The following is an 18,667-nucleotide window of genomic DNA, read 5'->3' as shown; positions in this document are numbered from 1 at the left end:
ACAAGGGGAAGAAAATTTGCCAAACACACCACATGTGCAAGTCATAGTCTTCCATCTTCTGACCATCAAAACTGAGTTTGCATTACAATGAACATGACACATTTTTCTCTTGTATAGCTATGAAAATTGGGTGTACATTACTTATTCAAATCGAGTGCGGTCAAATCGAGCTGCGGTCAAATTAAGATCTTAAAATCTTAATTATGTTCCTTGCATATTATGCAAGTTGGGTGTGACAGCTATGAAGTTTATTAAACCTTCGTCCCCTGCAGTAGTCATCAAAAGCAATGCCCACTGAAATACGTGAGCTGTTTCAGCTTTTTTGCATGAGCTCATGCAAAACAGTCATTTTCAATGGTCTGGGGTTTCATCCCTTGCTAAAAGTCCCTGATTGACAGGGTTATTAAATGCCATTAGTGTAATATTTACAAGAAGGCCAGGAACGAATCCAGCCAACACTTACGTGAGGTATACTATTTACGCCATTTCTAGAAACCATGTACCCCACATATAGTTTTTTTAGGACTGCATACTGCAAACATTTCTTTCGTGATTTCATTCTGCAGGTATGTACCCATATAGTTAACGGGCACAAGAATTCACTAGATATGCGCCAAAAGGAGGACTACTTGACAAGTGGCACCATGCACTGTTTCCAACAACAATTTTTAATTAGACCTGTGATAAAAACTTAAAAATAAGTGCTTAGATTATCTTGAGTACTGAGCAACAACACATGAGGTACGAAGGAAAAACAAAAACATTGTTAGCCCTTTCTTTCCTCGTACCTCACCTCATGGCACTTGGTCTTCAAAATGAATGTATATCCACTTGCCCACGTTTCAGTTCATTTGCTTTCATTATTAGGCAGTTCATAATACAGTCAAACCACATTATAACAAAGTTTCACTTGCAACAAAAAACTTTGTTGTATTGCGAATCTCTTTAATTTGAGGTTTTAACGTTTCAGTAGTAAAAAATGTTTGCAGAAATTCCCAGAACATTCCTCGTGGATAGTATCTTGTCAGCAAGCATTTATAAACAAATCGCAAGAAGGTCGGGCATAATAGCGCAGTTATGAGCACCAGTGTGTGCGGTGATTTCGCAGAGAGCAATGTATCGACACTGCTCATGGCACCCGGGATTTGCGTGTGCTGCATCGTGAGGCACAATAAACCTCAGACACCACGGCTGACTGCGCTTAGTGCCAGTAACTGTTATCCGATGGTGCCCACAGATTAAAAACAAGTGTAAAAAAGATACACATAATTGTCCAGAGAAAAAATAACATTGCAGTTTCGCCAGAAAGACGGAGAATTGACGGCCATAGAAAAGAGACACTTACACAATGTAAGGTTGATAGTTTTATCTGTATCACACGCACTCAAGAAAACATGAATAGGTCTTGCTCTATCAGCATGAACACTTACTATCACTACACAAACGAACATTTTCCACTGTGTCAAAGAAACTTGACACTATGCCACCGCCAACACTAGATGTCCAGAAACACAATGCACCAACCATCTCAGCTCGACCTTTGCACTTAGCACAGATTACCTCCATGATACAGCACATGGCTTGCGTATGGACATGCACGAGCAGCCACAGCAAGGGTAGAGGAGACATGCACGCTAGGAGAAGATGGCAGATGGGCACACATCTATTTCATGTGCAGCACAGGTGCCGGCCAAGGCTGGCACATGCAATTTGCATGCGAAAGATGCGCCATGCTTGCACAAGACTCATGCAGGCAGAAAGAATGGCTTTCCATGTGCAGTCAAATAGCATCTGTTAAAATTCTGCAAGTCATAGTCTTCCATCTTCTGACCATCAAAACTGAGTTTGCATTACAATGAACATGACACATTTTTCTCTTGTATAGCTATGAAAATTGGGTGTACATTACTTTTTAAAATCGAGTAACTACATAAACTATTCAAGGTTGGCAAATTGACATAGAGGTAAAATCATTTAATAACCATTGGCAATAACTTTTACAACCATTTACAACCTTTATGACCACCTTGTTCAGCAAACTGTAATCTGAACTACAGAACAATCCATATATACCCAAACACAAAGCAAAGGAAGGTGCCTCACCCCTCCAAACTTGGGGATGACCTTCACTGCCATCATTTTATGTTCAGAGCTGAAAGGTATCTCTTGAAGCCGCACATAATGGTTTCGCACATCGTAAATTCCCATCTGCAATGAAAAGTGGACAGACATGTGTATAACACCAGAGGTACAAAAATGCTGCTTAGCTAAAATAAAATGCTATTCTTGAGTACTAAAAAACCCATCAGCGATGACTGTCAAAGTTAGCAACAGCTTCTGCGACCATAATTATATGTAAACATAAACCGTGACACACGCAGCACGCAACATGAAAGGCTTTGAATAAAATGTTTGGCGAAGTATTCATCTGCAGCTGCGGTCAAATGCCGTGGTGAAGCATGCTGACAAAAGGCCTCAAATCTGTTATAGCCCCTCACACTCATCCTTTTCCTCAGTGGTCATGGTGGGTTACATTGTTTGTAGGCTTCTTTCATTTGTTCCAGTCGGTGCTCCCTTACTGCCCCTTCTTTGGCAGTAAGGGAACACTGACTGCACTAAAGAAAAGTGTGCTGTTCTCGAGTTGAAAGTAAACAAAAATCCTGGCTACCCCCTTTAAGGAGGATTACCTTTCCAACTTTTTGAGGCAAGTAATCCAGTTACAATACCTTGTGAGCAGCGGCCAACAAGGCCCCTTCTGTTGGCTGTCCTCTGAGCTCATTTCCCAATATATCAGCATTATTGCAGATGGAGCCACACTGCGAGAAAGAACAACATGGCAATGATCATAACTGTGTGTAGGGTCATTCAATAAGGGAGCTAGAGCATACACCGCTACCTCCAAGGCACCTTCTGCAGATCACCTTTACTGCAAATCTGCCAGACATTAAACTAGAAAACCCTGACTAAGTAATCTTCACCCAAACAAGGAAATCTGAGTGCCTCCTCACCCTGTTTACTGTCCTAAATGAAAACTAAAGGCAAACAACAAACCAGGCTAGATTATTATGCTTACCAACATTTTTTGACAATTTCTGATTTAAGAAAATCTAGAAATCAAACAATGAAGCTGTTAAGAGCACTTTGTAACATTTTTATTTAAAATAAAGATGTGCAATTTGTCTAGTATTATTCAAGGGCATCGCTTCAAGAATCTTTTTTAATAAAAGGCTTTTCTTAACTGCACAAAGCCGACCGCAAAAGTTCTCGGACAACAAAATTCACGAAAACATTTCTTCACTGCGCAATTTCATCACCCAACCCTTGAATTTAGGTGAGAAATTTGGTGATCATATAGGGAAAGATTCAATGCACCTTTAACTTCAAGGGCAGGTGCAATACATGCAACAAAAGATAGTTTTTTTTTTTCTCTGATTCTGAAACTCTTGAAATTAGAGGTACTTCGTGTGAGCACAGTTACCTATATGCAATAAAATGCCACCCCAGGCTAACCTCAGCAGCCTTTCTGTTCGTTTCGTCGTTTCTGCTGTACTTGAAGCGGCGCTGCAGTGCTGTCACATAGTAAGACATGTAGCTGCAACTATAATCGCAGCAAGTTTTAGTATTAGCAGAGCTTCATTACTTGACACCAGATGATGTCAGCAACAAACTTACTAGTCATAAGATTACTCTATTTTTAGCCCTGCCAAAGATATGACTTAGTTGTGTTGTCTAAAAAAATACAGTGCTTACAGGTTGGTAGCAAGAAACACGATACTAGGTGACAGAAATTTCAAGGAACTAAATTGCAGGTAGTCTTGAAAGACTGCCTGCAATTGAGTGCCCTGTGGGCACTCTGCTGCATGCAGACAGTATTGCCACTGACAGCATTGTACACTACACTATGACACTATGACAGTATTGCATACTGACTAGTTTTTCTTTATGCATAAAGAATTATTGCAGGGCAGCTTTTCGAGAGGATTAAATTGAAACAAAGTATGAATAAATTTCCTTTCCCAATTCCTTGCATGACCAGATGACACTACCATTGATGGCATTATTTGATGTTGCCAGTTTGAACGTCTTTTCCCAATTTTACCCAGCCTTTAATGAACTGCAACAAATACTTACAAAGGTTTCATGAATTTTTTATGCAAATGCAATGCCATTGTTTCTTTATTTAACAAATCAACTTACTAGCTGTGGCCAGTTGCTGCTAGTTTCTGCAATATGAGAGGAACCTGCACCCATATTTCAACATTATATAGCACAACATAGTCTTTTATGTCATTTTCTGTATACCAAACCTCTCCTTACAGTAAACACTGGGATATTTATCCTTTCCAAAGAGTGATTAACCTTCAAGCTTTACGAAATATTTTTCTTTGACCTAATGAATATTGTTTTTTTTCCCCTGACTAAAGGACACTGGGGATGGCTTTTTAGAACTCATAAAAAAAAAAACTGTAAAACAACTCTTTACTTTCAGTAATAATGCCCGATGAAGGGGTCTACACTAAGTGGCACTAACTGGCAAATATAACATGTCCACTTCAATGCTGCCTAGTTCTGAAATCAAAACGTTTTTTTTTTTCATCAACCAATCTGGGTAAAATTATGCATACTTGCTTGGTTTTTCATGCTGATTTCGAATGTCATTATGTATTTTGTACAGATCAATTATTTCACGAGTTACTTAAAATTAATAAAAAATCTCATACTGTTGTTTTAAGTCCTTATTGTTAGAAAATGGAAAAATAAAAATTTAATTTTAATGCATGGGTCCAAAGCCAAAAAGTGAAGATTGCAATAATGCAAGCATATTTAAAATGTGGTCAACATAAGTGCCATTATAATACATTGATGTTCATGTTTTGTAAAGTGGGAACAATGCAACCAGAAATAGAGCTAAATAAAATTGAATTTTGAAGCCAGAGCTTTAAAATCTGCTTGCCATTATACCACTTATTACACATGCAGCTTTCTAATGTAAAAAAAAAATTTCATTAGGAGAAAATCGCAAAAAACGACTAAAGAGAGGAGCGACACTGGTTTATGGAGTTAATTTTGTTATTACTTGATCAAAATATTGATCCTTGCAACGAAATACTTTACAGATTAGTACAAAAAGAGTTACAGATTTAGAAAATGTCAGTTCTATAAATTCTATTTTTTCGTGATTTTCGGCCTCACAAGACCAGGCTGCCTTTTCATGCTGCACTGCCAGCACATATTCACAACAAAAGAGGCTGAGATCAAATTCCGAGTAAATTAGGCTTTTATGTTGCTAAGAAAATTATTCCACAGCTTTTACGCTGCTTCCAAAGGTGCAACTCACAGAAAAAAATCACGCACACATCATTACTGAGATAGGCTCAAACCGGAAGAAAGACTGAAGGTTCAGGGCACCACTTCATTTTTTTTTTACATTTTACAATGTGTCTACAGGGTGCAACACATTCCTGTGGTAGGAATAATGCTTCCACCTGCCAGTGAAAGGGTTATAGTACAGACATGAACTTATTTTGCTTTCTTTTACTTCGTTAGGCAGCCATTAACTCCATAATTCTGGTAAAAAGCATAAATTGCTTCAGTGCACAACATCATTAATTGCATCTACTCTTCATGTGACCGCAGCAAAATGCACACCGAGAGCACTGCAGCTAAGCTTGCGAAGCAGACCTCCTTGCGACATCAGAAACCCCTGACATGTGCATTTGTCACGGTGCAGTGGCTGAAAGCCACACCACGACCAGACCAGTGAAAGCTGGGCCCACATTGACAAATCAGCTCTAATGTTGTCGCTCCCTACTAATTTCTTCGCATTCAGCAGGTCATGAACCTGGTTCGCTGCTTTCATTGCTTGGAAATGTGGAGCCTCCCTCTTAGCTTCTCTCCCCTCTTACCCCATTGAGTGCTCAATGAGCTGAGCTTTTGATGGCACAGTCACACTGTGGCCCAAGTGTCCGATAAGCCAAGCTGACCGGTGCATGCTTCATTAAAAAAATTCAGGGGTTTTACATGCCAAAACCATGATCTCATTATGAGGCAGGCCTTAGTAGGAAAATACGGATTAATTTTGAATGCCTGGAGTTATTTAAGAAGCACCTAAATGCAAGTATATCAGTGTTTCTGCATTTCGCCTGAATCGAAATGTGGCCTAGAGCTCAGCAGTGCAACACTAAAGCCATTGAACTACCATAGCGGGTGGTGTATGCATTCTTGTTAGAGGTGCCATGTGATCATGTCCTGACCACCTCCGACTGCCACGGAATAATGTGTGGCCTTCTTAATGCCTGAAGCCACACTGGACTTATCACACCTTTTCAACTGGTTGCATTAACAAATGATGTAATTATTTGTTGTACACTTGAGTTATTGGGGGTTCACTGTGTAATTATGTGGTTGACAGCTATTCCTTAAAAAAACATCGAAAAATCTGTGTCATTACTTTTTCAGAGGAAGCATTACTTTTTTTGGAAATCTCAGAACCATTTTTAATGAGGTTTGTTGTACTTATGCCATCAATTTCTTTTATAAACATATGTGCAAATTGAAAATTTCAAACAAATGAAGCAAGTTTACAGTTTAGCAATAAAAAATCATGTCATAATTCTGTAAATTTACATTTATTAAAACATCGTAAGTGCAGAAAGAAAAATGGTATATACCACTCTGAATTACAGTCAACGTTGGATATTTCAGACTCTCTAGGAACTGCGAAGACGTCTAAAAATCGGGCAGTCCGAAAAAATGGGCTCAAATTGCCACAGGCACGTCTGAAATAGCTCTGAAGGCCTACCAGTAAGCTTATTAGGCATATTGGTGCTCATACTATGACAGGAGATGGCGGGTGCAAACGTGTATAATTAAGGAATACATACTGTGTAATGGCCTCTGCCCACTCTTGGTATGCTTCACCGCACAATATTGTTGTATAGAGGGGAAGCTGAATTTCGGCAACCAGCATGATGCAATAGTCATGCTTTCCGAGTTTCGAAGACATTGGTGAGGATTACAAAGGCGGGATCATCACCATTGCCAATAGCAGCGAATTGTTTTAATGAAAAGCAAGGTATCGAACAGCAAGAAGCTTAGTAGCAAATGTCAACGCATTTAGGCCTAGCGTTGCCGCGGTGGTGGTTGCCAGCAGATCTCTATGCGAGAGCACCTGTTCGAGGTGGCGAGATAATCAAAATGGCAGCAGTGGTGGCTTCGTTCAATGCTGTTTCGGACCTGCCGCCATGGCAAGAACTCCAGCAAAATCGGACAGAGAAGGATTTTTGAGTCCAAAATCTCAGACATGTCTTATACATTGACTCGATGCGGTAGCGTGGCGATGCCGCGAAGGTCTCCGAATTATCAGGCATGTCCGAAAAATCAGGCGTCCAGAAAATCGGTCATTGACTGTATACCAATAATTTGTGAATAGGATCTTGTAGCACTCATTTAAACAATGCAACAATTTTAAGTAAGCTGTTTAATATATCATATCTATTTATTTTAAACAACCTAAAAGATACAGTAGTGGGTTAAGAATTGTGATAGCCAGTCACGGAAAAGGTAATTACTAGGGATGTTTGAATATTTAAATTTACTAAGTGAACTGAATACGAATGTTCAGAAATAATTTGCTTTGAATATTAAATTGACTACTAAATACATGCTGAATTGGGAAGTAAGCACAGTATGGACAAAAATTAAAAATAAAGTCACGCAGAAACTCCTCTGGGAGTTGTCTAAGTATACGTAAGCACTGTGCCACTTGCTCATCTCCATGCAGCTCGGTGTCATTATGAATGTTATGAAACTTTACTACACCAGTATAAACGACAGCACTGCAGCGACATGAACTGCTGCAGACAGCAGAGCAAGGTGAATTGATGATACAAGCAAACTACTGCAGGTGGCAGAGCCAGGTGCACTGATGACGTTCCGATCATTATAGGCCGCTATTGCTCATTTTAGCACTTGATCCATCCCCGTCGAATCATTATGAATCGTGATCAACCGTACTCCGGCGGCGGCTGTTATGCTGCGGCCACATGGGCCCTACAATGAAAGTGATCTGCGATGGGGGCAGAGAGTATGGCAAGTGCTGATAGCTTCATGAGCACTGCGCTCTCGCTGCTTATTTCGAGTTGAAGCAAGAGGCAGCACAAAGGTGCATTCGTTCGCAGCTGCAGGCTCTACCTCGAACGCGATCCTCTTATGGGGCAGATGGGCAGACGGTTTTTCTCGTTGGGTAAGCATAGAAACGCTTACGCATTTAAAAATTCATTAAATGAGAGCTCTTAGTCTAACTGCAGAAGCAAGTGAACATCATTGTCTTGCATAGCTCAAGAATAGGTGGCGGTAAAAAAATTACTGTTAATTCTGTGATGAGCAAAATAAACGTGGAACAATATTACTGCACATGATCTAAATGCACCTATAAAGTGCCACTGATATCGTAGTCTTCAATTGAAAACAGTATATTTTTCAAAAAGGAAGGAAATGTAACAACACTCACCATATTACTTATGCAAGCATGGTATGTAGGCTCTCCTATGCAACTCTATATTACTCAAAATATATATGTCAATGAGTCTAAAATAGAGTCTTTCTTATTGGTTTAGTGGAAGTTCTAGTTGCTTGCTTAGGAACTACTCCACCTTATCTTCAATACTGCCTCATGCAGCATAAGATGCACCTCATTTGGAACAGAGCTTGCACAAATGGTTAACTACTTCTAGCTGAGTTGAGGTGCCAGCAAACTGCAAGCTTTTATACATAACACACAGCTATTGTTTGTATCAACGTTTGCACCATGCAGGCTTTAGTAATCATACTATACTTGATGTTTCTACAAAATGAATATTTGAAAATACTGAATATCAAACGTTCTATTCAAATAGCAGAAACTATTCAGAATATTCTCGAATATTCCCAACTTCTAATAACAATTGGCTAACAACAATAAGTGGCTTTTTAGTGAATCAAGAGCACAATGCAAAATCTGAACTTCTAGATAATTCACGCAACAGCTAACCAGAATAGTAGTGACAGTACAGATTTTTTACCTCGAGAAATAGCCTCAATGAATCCATTTGGGCATCTCTCTCTCCAGGCTCAGTGAGAATCACATGCCCATCTGCATTGTAGCCAACTCCTGTAACCTGTAAAAATTTAAGAAATGGTTGTTCTGAACAACTCTAAAGCTGGAGTTGTACTCATCCTGCCAGTTTGTACCGACATCACATAGTACAAATCCTATTCATCCACACTACAGTTTCCTTTGTGTTGCTTGTAAGGAACAAGTTATGTGTTACGTTGTAGTGCTAGCGCTACCACGAGCCAGTGGTGGCACTGTTCATGGCAGTAACAACGGTACAAGGAGGCAACCAGCGACGAGGATTTGCCAGTGGCCAACGAGCCAGCACAAGCATGCTACATGTACAAAATAAACATCCACTTGTTCTTGTTCAACTTGGTGTCTTCATATCAACTGGCAACAAAGGTGGGATTATTACGCCACAGCAAGTTTGCCTAAACTGGAACCATTCACCAGAGAAGGCGGCCAGGAATGGGAAGAGTATGGGGAGCGTTTGGAACAGTATTTTATTGCAACTGACGTTGTAGAAGGCAAACACAGAGCAGTGTTTTTGAGCGGCTGTGGGCGACCAACAAACTCACTTCTGTGCAGGCTTCTGACACCAGATAGATCGTTGGAGGATTTACTAGTGAACAGTTTGGAACTGCTGCCGGTACACTACCCTCCAAAATTTCCAGTTATCGTGCAGCAATATAATTTCTAAGGCAGGTCACAGAAGACTAGGGAGAGTGCAAAACAGTTCGTGGCCACCCTTCATCAGCTCGCCAACAAGTGCAAATTCGGAGCGGAGCTCTACCACAATTTGCGTGACCGCCTGGTGCATGGTATGTACGAGGACACCATGCGCAGACACCTGCTGAAAGAAGCAGATTTGACGCTGGATGAGGCAGTGAAGATTGTGTCGGCAATGGAAGCTGCCGCACATGGCGCTGAACAGATTACGGGCCAAGTTTACGAGGTGGCGATAAGTCACATAGTGTCAGAGCCGGCACAGCGTTTTCTTTTGCGGTGGGCCCCAAGAAAATACCTGTAGATGGATTGGGCGGCGTTGTTTTAAATGCCAGAAACGAGGTCACTTTGCTCAAATGTACACGAACAAGAATTCAGTAGTAAAGCAGACAAGTGACCGGCGCGCACGTCACATGCACACCATAGTTGACAATGCCGAAGGCGCCACAAAGGCTGCGCCGGAAGACTACGACTCAGATGCAGGCACCGTTGGGAAACTCTGGGTTTTAGAAATGGCACCGTCACCTGAAATGAACAGTCACATCACATAAAACGGTTTAGCAAAAGGTGCTGCCCATTTTCATTGAGGTTATGATCTAGGGGAAGCCAATTAAAATGGAATTGGACACCGACACCGTGGTTTCAGTCACTGATGAAACGAAGTTCAAGAGCCATTTTCCCGACTTCAACATGGAGCCATCAGACCTCAAGTTGCAAGAATATTTTGGTCAGCTTTCGTCAGTTTCGGTGGTCAATGAGGGTCAACACAGAATTTGCGGGAAGAGCAGGGAAGGTACCATTGTTCATGGTGCCAGGCGGCACAAGGGCCCTACTTGGGCGAAATTGGGCCAGAGCATTCGGCATGCTTTTGGAAGACATAGCCAAGGTTCACCAGTTGAGCAGTGCAGATGCACTTGTCAGTCATTATGGCTCACTGTTTGCTGACTGTATTGGGACATTTGAGGGCATGCAGGCCAGCATAAAAATATCAGAGGGAACGCGGCCAGTATTTTGCAGACCTCACAATGTACTATTTGCTCTGCGTGATTTAGTAGAGGCAGAACTTCAGCGGCTACAGTGAGAGGGCATCCAAGTCCTGTTCGATCATCGGAATGGGCAGTGCACAGCGTGCCGGTGCTGAAAAAGGATGGTAGGGTCAGGATCTGTGGCGACTTCAAACTCACAGTCAAAGAGACTGCCATTACTGAAGTGTACCCCGTACCGAGCTGGAGGAAATGTGGGCGAAGTTAGCCAGGGGAGAGACATTTTTGAAACTAGATCTACGGGACGCCTATCGGAAGATAAGTTAGATGCTGTGTCAAAAAAGTTTGTTGTTAACAAACAAAAAGGTTTTTTTCAATACAATGCAATGCTGTCTGGTGTGGCTTTGGCACCAGCTATCTTTCAAAGGGAGATGGAAGCGTTGTTACAAAGTTGTGAAGGCATGGTGGTGTACCTTGATGACATCCTTGTAACTGGATCCACTAGAGAACACCAGCAGATCCTGGAGGTAGTGTTGAGGAAAATGCAGAAAACCGTGTTGAAGCTGAAGTAAAACAAGTGCTTGTTTTTCCAATCAAGTGTGGAATACCTTGGGCATGTCCTTGATGCTGAGGATTTACGACCGGCACCTGTCAAGGTTGAGGCAATTCTCAAGGTACCTGAGCCAAATAATGTCAATGAATTGCAGAGTTACTTGGCCCTGATAAATTTTTACTGAAGTTTCCTACTGAATGTGCCGACAACACTCCAGCCCTTGCATGAACTCTTACAGAAGCGCACATCCTGGAAATGGGGTGGAGAGCAAAAATCAGCTTTCACCAAAAGCAAGACACAACTCATGTCAGCATCAGTGCTGATGTACCACAACTCTAAACTGCTGTTCATGTGTTGCAATGCTTTTTATGGCGTGGGAGCCGTTTCAGCTCGCAGGCTAGAGACCGGGTTAAAACGGCCAATAGTGTTCGCATCCAGACGACTGACGCCTGCAGAAAAGAACTACAGTTACCTGGAAAAGGAGGCCTTGACTGTAATCTTAGCAGTCACGAAGTTTCACCAATATGCTTAGGAATGCATGTTCAATTTTTTTTTTTTTTTTTTAACCACAGGCCATGGTTGGGTCTGTTGGGCCATGATAAAAGGGTACCCCTCAGCAATGTTCACCAGGGCCGTTGCGCTAGGCTTTGACATTTGCTGCTTACAAGTACCACTTGGCATATCGTAAGGGATCAGAGCTGCAAAATGCTGACGGCCTCAGTCACCTGCCACTAGCTGGCTGCCCAGAAAAAGAACTGGTAGTCGGTGAGGTGTTCATGCTGGAAAAAGAGTACCCGACCCTGTTATCATTGGCAGCTATGTCTTTAGCTACCAGTCGAGACCCTGCGTTTGCCACTGTTTGTGAGGCATTGTGGCATGGGAGGAAACAATCGGGAAGATGAATGAAAGCCATTTGCTCATTGCATGGACGAATGCTCAGTACAAAAAGGTTGTGTTCTCTGGGGATGCTGAGTGGTGATGCGCACAGCTTTTCGGCAAGCAGTACTAGGGGTGTTACATCAGACACACCCTGACATGGAGAAAATGAAGATGGTCGCAAGGAGTGATGTGTGGTGGCCAGGCTTAGATGCAGACATAGAAAACAAAGTTAACAGCTGCACGAAGTCCCAGGCATATTGGTGAAATGAAAAACCAATGCACCGGACATCGTGGCCTTTTCCAGAGCTTCCATGGTCACGCCTGTATGTGGACTTCCGGGGGCCATGGCAAGGGGTCTATTTTTCTGTCATGGTTGATGCCTACCCCAAGTGGGTTGAGGTCGTTCATATGGCTGGTCCCTCTGCAATAGCCACTATACCATGCCTGAGGACTATATTTCCCACTCAAGGCTTACCAGATGTACCGTAATGGTGAGTGACAACGGGCCAGCGTTTACCAGCAGCGAATACGAATAGAGTACCCCTCCTACCATCCAGCGTCTAATGGTAAAGCTGAGAGGGTGGTCCAAAAAAAAATTAAACGAGACAGGTGTGCAACACTTTGACACCAGCATATCAAACATTTTGTTCAATTACAGAACAACTATGCACCACCTTACAGGTTGTGCACCAGCCAAGCTGCTTATGGGCCACCCACTGAAGACTGAGCTGGATAGGCTGCATCCGGATTTGAGAGTTCAGGTTGGCTGGAAGCAGTTGCAACAAAAGGAGAGGGCTGAAAAGAATGCAAGAACAGGGGGACTGCCTTAGCCTGGCACAAGAGTGCGGGCACGAAACTTCAGAACTGGACCACCATGGCTTCCCGCAAATGTCGGCAAAGCAACAAGTGCATCATCCGTGTCAGTGATTCTCGAAGATGGCTCCTTATGGATATGCCACGGTGACCACTTGAGGCCGTGAGCATCAGAAGCATTATGTCAGGATCAGCTGCAGCACAACCAGGAGAGAATAAGTGAGGCTGGCTCCGATTTAGAAATGCAACAACCAGGAATGCTGCGGACAACCGAGATGCAACTAAGAGCCTCATTGACAACTGAGATGCCCAGTGCACAAGAACCTGAGGCAGAAGAATCCAGAGGATTGGCAGAATGTATGTAACCCAGCAGTCAGCTTAGTGTCTCGATCACCACCACTTAGAAGGTCAACCAGGCAGTGACGACCAGTCGTGCGCTATTCCCCCTGAAGCTTGAACTGTCTTTTTTTTTTTTCTTTGTGTGGGAAAGGAGTGTTACGTTGTAGTGCCAAAGTCACCACGAGCCAGTGGTGGCAGTGTTCATGGCAGCAACAACAGTAAAAGAAGGCAACCGGCGGCGAGGATTCGCTAGTGGCCAAAGAGTCGGCACGAACGTGCTACGTGCATAAAATAAATGCCTATTTGTTTCCATTCAACTTGGTGTCTTCACATCATTACGCATGTCAGCTTATTTCACTACATATTGCTGAATTTTGGCACTTATGCATAACACTTAATATATATTTGTTTTACTGGCTTGTGCTCAGAGACTGATGTATAAAACTCTTATGTATTTTTAAAAAGCAGGCTTCCTCAGATCCCATTTTCTCTTAAGGCTAATGCTAAATATATTGGATAAACCACATGCATATATTTTGAATGAGGACACTGAGTGAGTCTGAAAAAGTAAAAGAAAATTATAAAAATTTAAAGGGACTGACAACTGATCTTTGAGGGCCCAGTTTCCTATGGTGCAACGAAAAGCTCCCCCTCAGTGGTGCTTAAACCTGCAGCATGTGTATATTTTGTAAGCAGAATTTTTCGATCTGAGCAGCACCCAAAAAAAAGGAAAGGAGTCCCTCCTCCAGCAACACACAGAAGCAAGAGCGATGTTGATAGCCTGCCTTGCAAATTGTGAAAGCCACCCATTGTTCTACTTCCACAGAAGTGAGTGCAACTTTGAGAAACCATCTATATTTTGACCTCTTCAACCACTTGGTACAATAAGTTTGCGTTGTTGTACAGAACCTCCTTAAATTTGTACCACATTTTGTCCCAAGTACACGCCTACATCACGGCTGGCTGGCCCCCAGCGTCGTTATTCTGTGGATAGATGAGCCAAGCCAATTCATCGAAGACAATGAAGGCAGTAACAGTGAAGGCAACAGCACTTTTCTACTCACTACAAACGAAGGCTTTTCTGCACATTAAAAGTTAGAAAAAAAACTTCGAAAAAAAGTACTGCATGTCAATACTAATAAAAAGAACAAGAACCGTGTAGGCTAGTAGAAGGACATGTGGTAAGTCACTTATGCATTTTCGTGTTTTTGCCGTGTGGGGCGCAAAAGGTCATTTTTCAAAATTTTCAGTGAAGATTTAAAAAATATAAATCCACGCTTAGTGAGAAAGACAGGGCTCGTTTTAGCCAATCCGATAATGTACCCGCCAAGTTCGAAGAAACTAAATCGAGGAGATCTTCTGACTAGGGGGCGGGGACTTAAAGGGTAAATGCTATCAGAAGTCAATGAAGAGAGTGCAAGAAAGGCTGCTTTGAGTTAAGTGCACAAAAAGATCTCAGTCAGTGCTAGATGAATGCAGCCCACTTCAAAAAAAGCACATCTGACTAGAGCAGCTGCCCAACCATGCTGGGAGTGTAACATGAGGCCCAGTGCACAGCGCCGAGTCAGCGATGGTAAAATGTCCATATTAATGCTGGTAATGAAGGCAGGCACATTACCTCAGCATGGTAAAGCTCTGATGTCATGATGGAGCAAACAGTCATCTCATTTTTCGTCAAAGTTCCTGTCTTGTCCGAGCACACTACATTCACACAACCTGCAGGGAATAAAAAAATTTGCATTTTGTACTTCCTGTGCTTCCAAGTAACTCACACTTTGCAAACAACAAAGTGCTCTAAAATATATCTATAGACATTCAAGCTAGAAAGACATCAAAAGATACTGCCACACGCAAAGTCACATGTCACAAGTGAAATGAAATTTGGCTGCTGTAAAAAAAAGGAAAAAAAAATATGGGGTTTTACGTGCCAAAACCACTTTCTGATTATGAGGCACGCCGTAGTGGACGACTCTGGAAATTTCGACCACCTGGGGTTCTTTAACGTGCACCTAAATCTAAGTACACGGGTGTTTTCGCATTTCACCCCCATCGAAATGCGGCCGCCGTGGCCGGGATTCGATCCCGCGACCTCGTGCTCAGCAGCCTAACACCATAGCCACTGAGTAACCGCGGCGGGTTTGGCTGCTGTACCACGTATTACTAGTACCTCATATTACCTTGTGCAAATGTGAAGCTTAAAAAGTCCAAGGGCACCTAAGCACTTCTTACGGCTTATGAATGCAAAAGCATTAATGTCCAATTGAATACTGCTGAGCGATCCTTCAAGTTATGAACTCCTCACGGGCAAGCGAGCACATTGAGACAGTTGGCCAATGCCTCCTAGATAGCCGAAAGCCAGTGCACCTTGATCCGTGACGTCATGCTACCTTGCTTGACTGCCGTAGGATCTAATAGGGACGCTCTCGAGTAAGCCATGGTGATTTTAGCATCACCGCTTTGAAAATGGAAATTTCGGTCCAAGAAGCCTAACATCATAAAGCAGAGTGCACACGGCAACTATCTAGAAAGGGTTGGCTTGGCACATCTTGATTTGGCCTTACCAAGCCACAGTTATACCACAGGCGAGAGCTTGCGCGAACAAGGAATGCACGGATAACAAAGGCTTCCAAGAGCGAAAGCGAGGATGGCGTGGTGTAATGGCGATGCCCTCTACCCTCATGCAGCAAATGGCATGCTATTGCGGCAGCAGGTGCACCCTTTCGCCCGCCCTGCTCCGTCGAGGCATGCTCACGACGTTGCATTGCAGCCAATGGGAATTTAGGTGCTGTTTTTCGCTTGTCCAGATGACAGACACAGTCTTTTATGCTCAATGGGCCATATGATGGTTTTGCATCAAAAACAGCACGGTAGTCAGCAAGATGCTTTACAGCTATGCAAACACACAAACTAAAAAAGAAGGTCAGATGGTTGGTGCATAGACATTCCATCTTCTCTCCTGAATTTCAATTTTATAATCAGTTGAACATTGCTGCAACAAAGCCATATCTGACAGGAAAATACCATCATTGCATCCTACACTCCCTTATGAACATGTGTTTGTTACATGGTGATATCGGAGACAAACATGTTAGATTTACTTTGTTATATTCACCTGCCATGGTAACTTAGTGGCTATAGCGTTGCACTGCTAAGCACGGTAGCAGTTTATATTCCGGGCCACGGTGGCTGGATTTCTATGGGGGCAAGATGCAAAATCACCCGCGTACTTAGATTTAGATGCACATTAAACAACCCCAGATGGTCAAAACTAATCCAGAGTTCCCCATTACAGTGTGCCTCATAATCATTGTGGTTTTCGCAAGTACACCCCCAAAATTTATTTAAATTGATTTATATTCAATATTTTATTAAATACGTGTTCATTAAAAAGAGTATTGAATGTTGATAGTTTACAGATTTAGAGAAGTACCAATTGTGTAAGAATTCTGCCAAGGCTGTAATGTAGTTGATGATTCCCTCCAGGTCACAGTCTCCACAGTGCTAGGAGCCTGCATCCTGGAAGCCTGTCACCAAACGGGTAAACAGAAGCACCGAAGGATAGGATTTGTGAGTTTTGGAGGCACAATGCAGCCACCAAATTGGCAGCAATATTGCAGACAAGCTTACTGGCATTTCCTAAGCCAGTACACTGCATCAGTGTGCTTGGAAGCATCAGTCTTTTGGTGTACAGACAGAAGTGCCAAGGAGAGAGGCATGACAACAAATTGAAAATAAATAAATAAATAAATAAATAAATAAATAAATAAATATATACCGTATAAGGCAAGAAAAAGCCAAGAAAAAGAAAAGTATTCATACTAATATAAGATGATACAGTCGACTTCCATTAATTAAGCAGCACATATTTCGCAAAGTGTGATGATCGGGCTGATTAGACATTGATAGGCACATAGATCGTGTGTTGGGTATGTGGCGACAAAATTTACGCCAATTCAACAGTCGTCAATAACCCGCATGCTAGGATCTGACCACATGATGAGCCCCTCGTATAAACATACCAGAAAATTCCGAGCAAGCGCCCCCTCCTTTTCTTCACCCTGTTCACCGCTTCATGCATTTTCACCGGACCACTTGGCTAAAAGTGTTTTCAACTTTTTATGAAACTGCATAATAAATAACATAAAATGACACAATTCAGTAAGAAATAAATTTACTGTTTAGCTGCATTGTTTAGCTGCACAGCCTAAGCCTTCGTCAGTCCCATTTTGGTCAAACATGCGGTGTCACTTGTGAATAAAGCGCAAGACAAATTGTGCGATCTTGCATGCGATCTGTAATATGACGTGTTAGAGTCCGACTTGCCGCATACGACGATTCGGGACACATGTTACGTATGAGAGAGCAGCGCATAGCTGCACCCAGAACCGGCACCCCTGCATGAATTCTTGGAATGACTTCGCAAATGAAGTGAAAACAAACTTGTTTGCACAGATCATTCGTTTTAAACAAAAGATGCCAATATAAACACGACTATACGAGCAGTGTAGACGTGTTTCTGCAAGACCACGTCCACAGTGTCAGCTCTTTTGACAGCCGCCGATAACTAGGAGCTGGCAGGCCTAGCTTGCTGGTTGGCGCTTGCAACACGACCGCATGCAGCTCGTAATAAAACACCTATGTTGGTAAGAACAACATGTACACAATTATGTTGCACTTAAATTGCAATATATTTGATTCTATCAGTGCCGACGGAAAATAACGAGCAAGCTGTAATATTCTGTTTCGGTTTCGAATCATTACCTCAGGGCTGCTGTATAGCTGCTGCTTTTCCCCTTGCTGAAATAAAGTCATTCTTTGTTTGGTCCCCAACTTGAGCAGTCCGGCTCTTCTTTTGCAGCGCTTTGCGCCAGGCTGTTAGGCCTCATGCCGTAGGTCCCGCGTCCGGCTGCCCCGTTGAAGCTACTACAAACTGGCAACGAGGTAAACTATTTTCTGCTTACTACTTGCCTCTGCCATTCTATTCCTGCTTCCGGCATGCAAGATGCGAAACTACGTCTGCTTCTCCGCCAACCTCAACTCCTCTGCCTATGCTCTCGGTGCCCAGCATGGTGTTCGCACCCTCCATGCCGCCTTTCCTTGCCCTACCCGGTACTCCTGCGGTACCGTGGCTCACGTGGAAGCGTTCTTTTTGCACGCGACCGGAGGAGAGGCACTACAAGACGGCAGGAAGAAAGCCATTTTACTAAGTAACTTAGGTTTCGAGGGTCAGCGTCTCTACGACAACCTCGCGTTGCAAACGGACCTGACAACATGCTC

The 18,667-nt window shown here is 42.7% G+C and overlaps 1 protein-coding gene across 5 annotated transcripts in view; it reads right to left on the bottom strand.

Annotated features, from left to right (window-relative positions):
- SPoCk (secretory pathway calcium atpase) overlaps positions 1–18,667 on the bottom strand; it is a 117,851-nt gene that overhangs the window by 65,321 nt on the left and 33,863 nt on the right. For all 5 annotated transcript variants that reach the window (XM_065442991.2, XM_065442999.2, XM_065442996.2 and 2 more), the window contains exons 11-14: positions 15,009–15,106; positions 9,063–9,158; positions 2,727–2,816; positions 2,104–2,208 (exon numbers count right to left, since the gene is read on the bottom strand). In XM_065442991.2, coding sequence (XP_065299063.1) covers positions 2,104–2,208; positions 2,727–2,816; positions 9,063–9,158; positions 15,009–15,106 — 389 coding nt within the window. The remainder of the gene's footprint in view (positions 1–2,103; positions 2,209–2,726; positions 2,817–9,062; positions 9,159–15,008; positions 15,107–18,667) is intronic.

Source organism: Dermacentor albipictus, chromosome 1 (assembly GCF_038994185.2).
Source record: "Dermacentor albipictus isolate Rhodes 1998 colony chromosome 1, USDA_Dalb.pri_finalv2, whole genome shotgun sequence".
In the NCBI taxonomy this organism is placed as follows: domain Eukaryota; kingdom Metazoa; phylum Arthropoda; class Arachnida; order Ixodida; family Ixodidae; genus Dermacentor; species Dermacentor albipictus.
The sequence above is the reverse complement of the archived record's forward strand: the minus strand, read 5'-3'. Positions and strand labels throughout refer to the sequence as shown.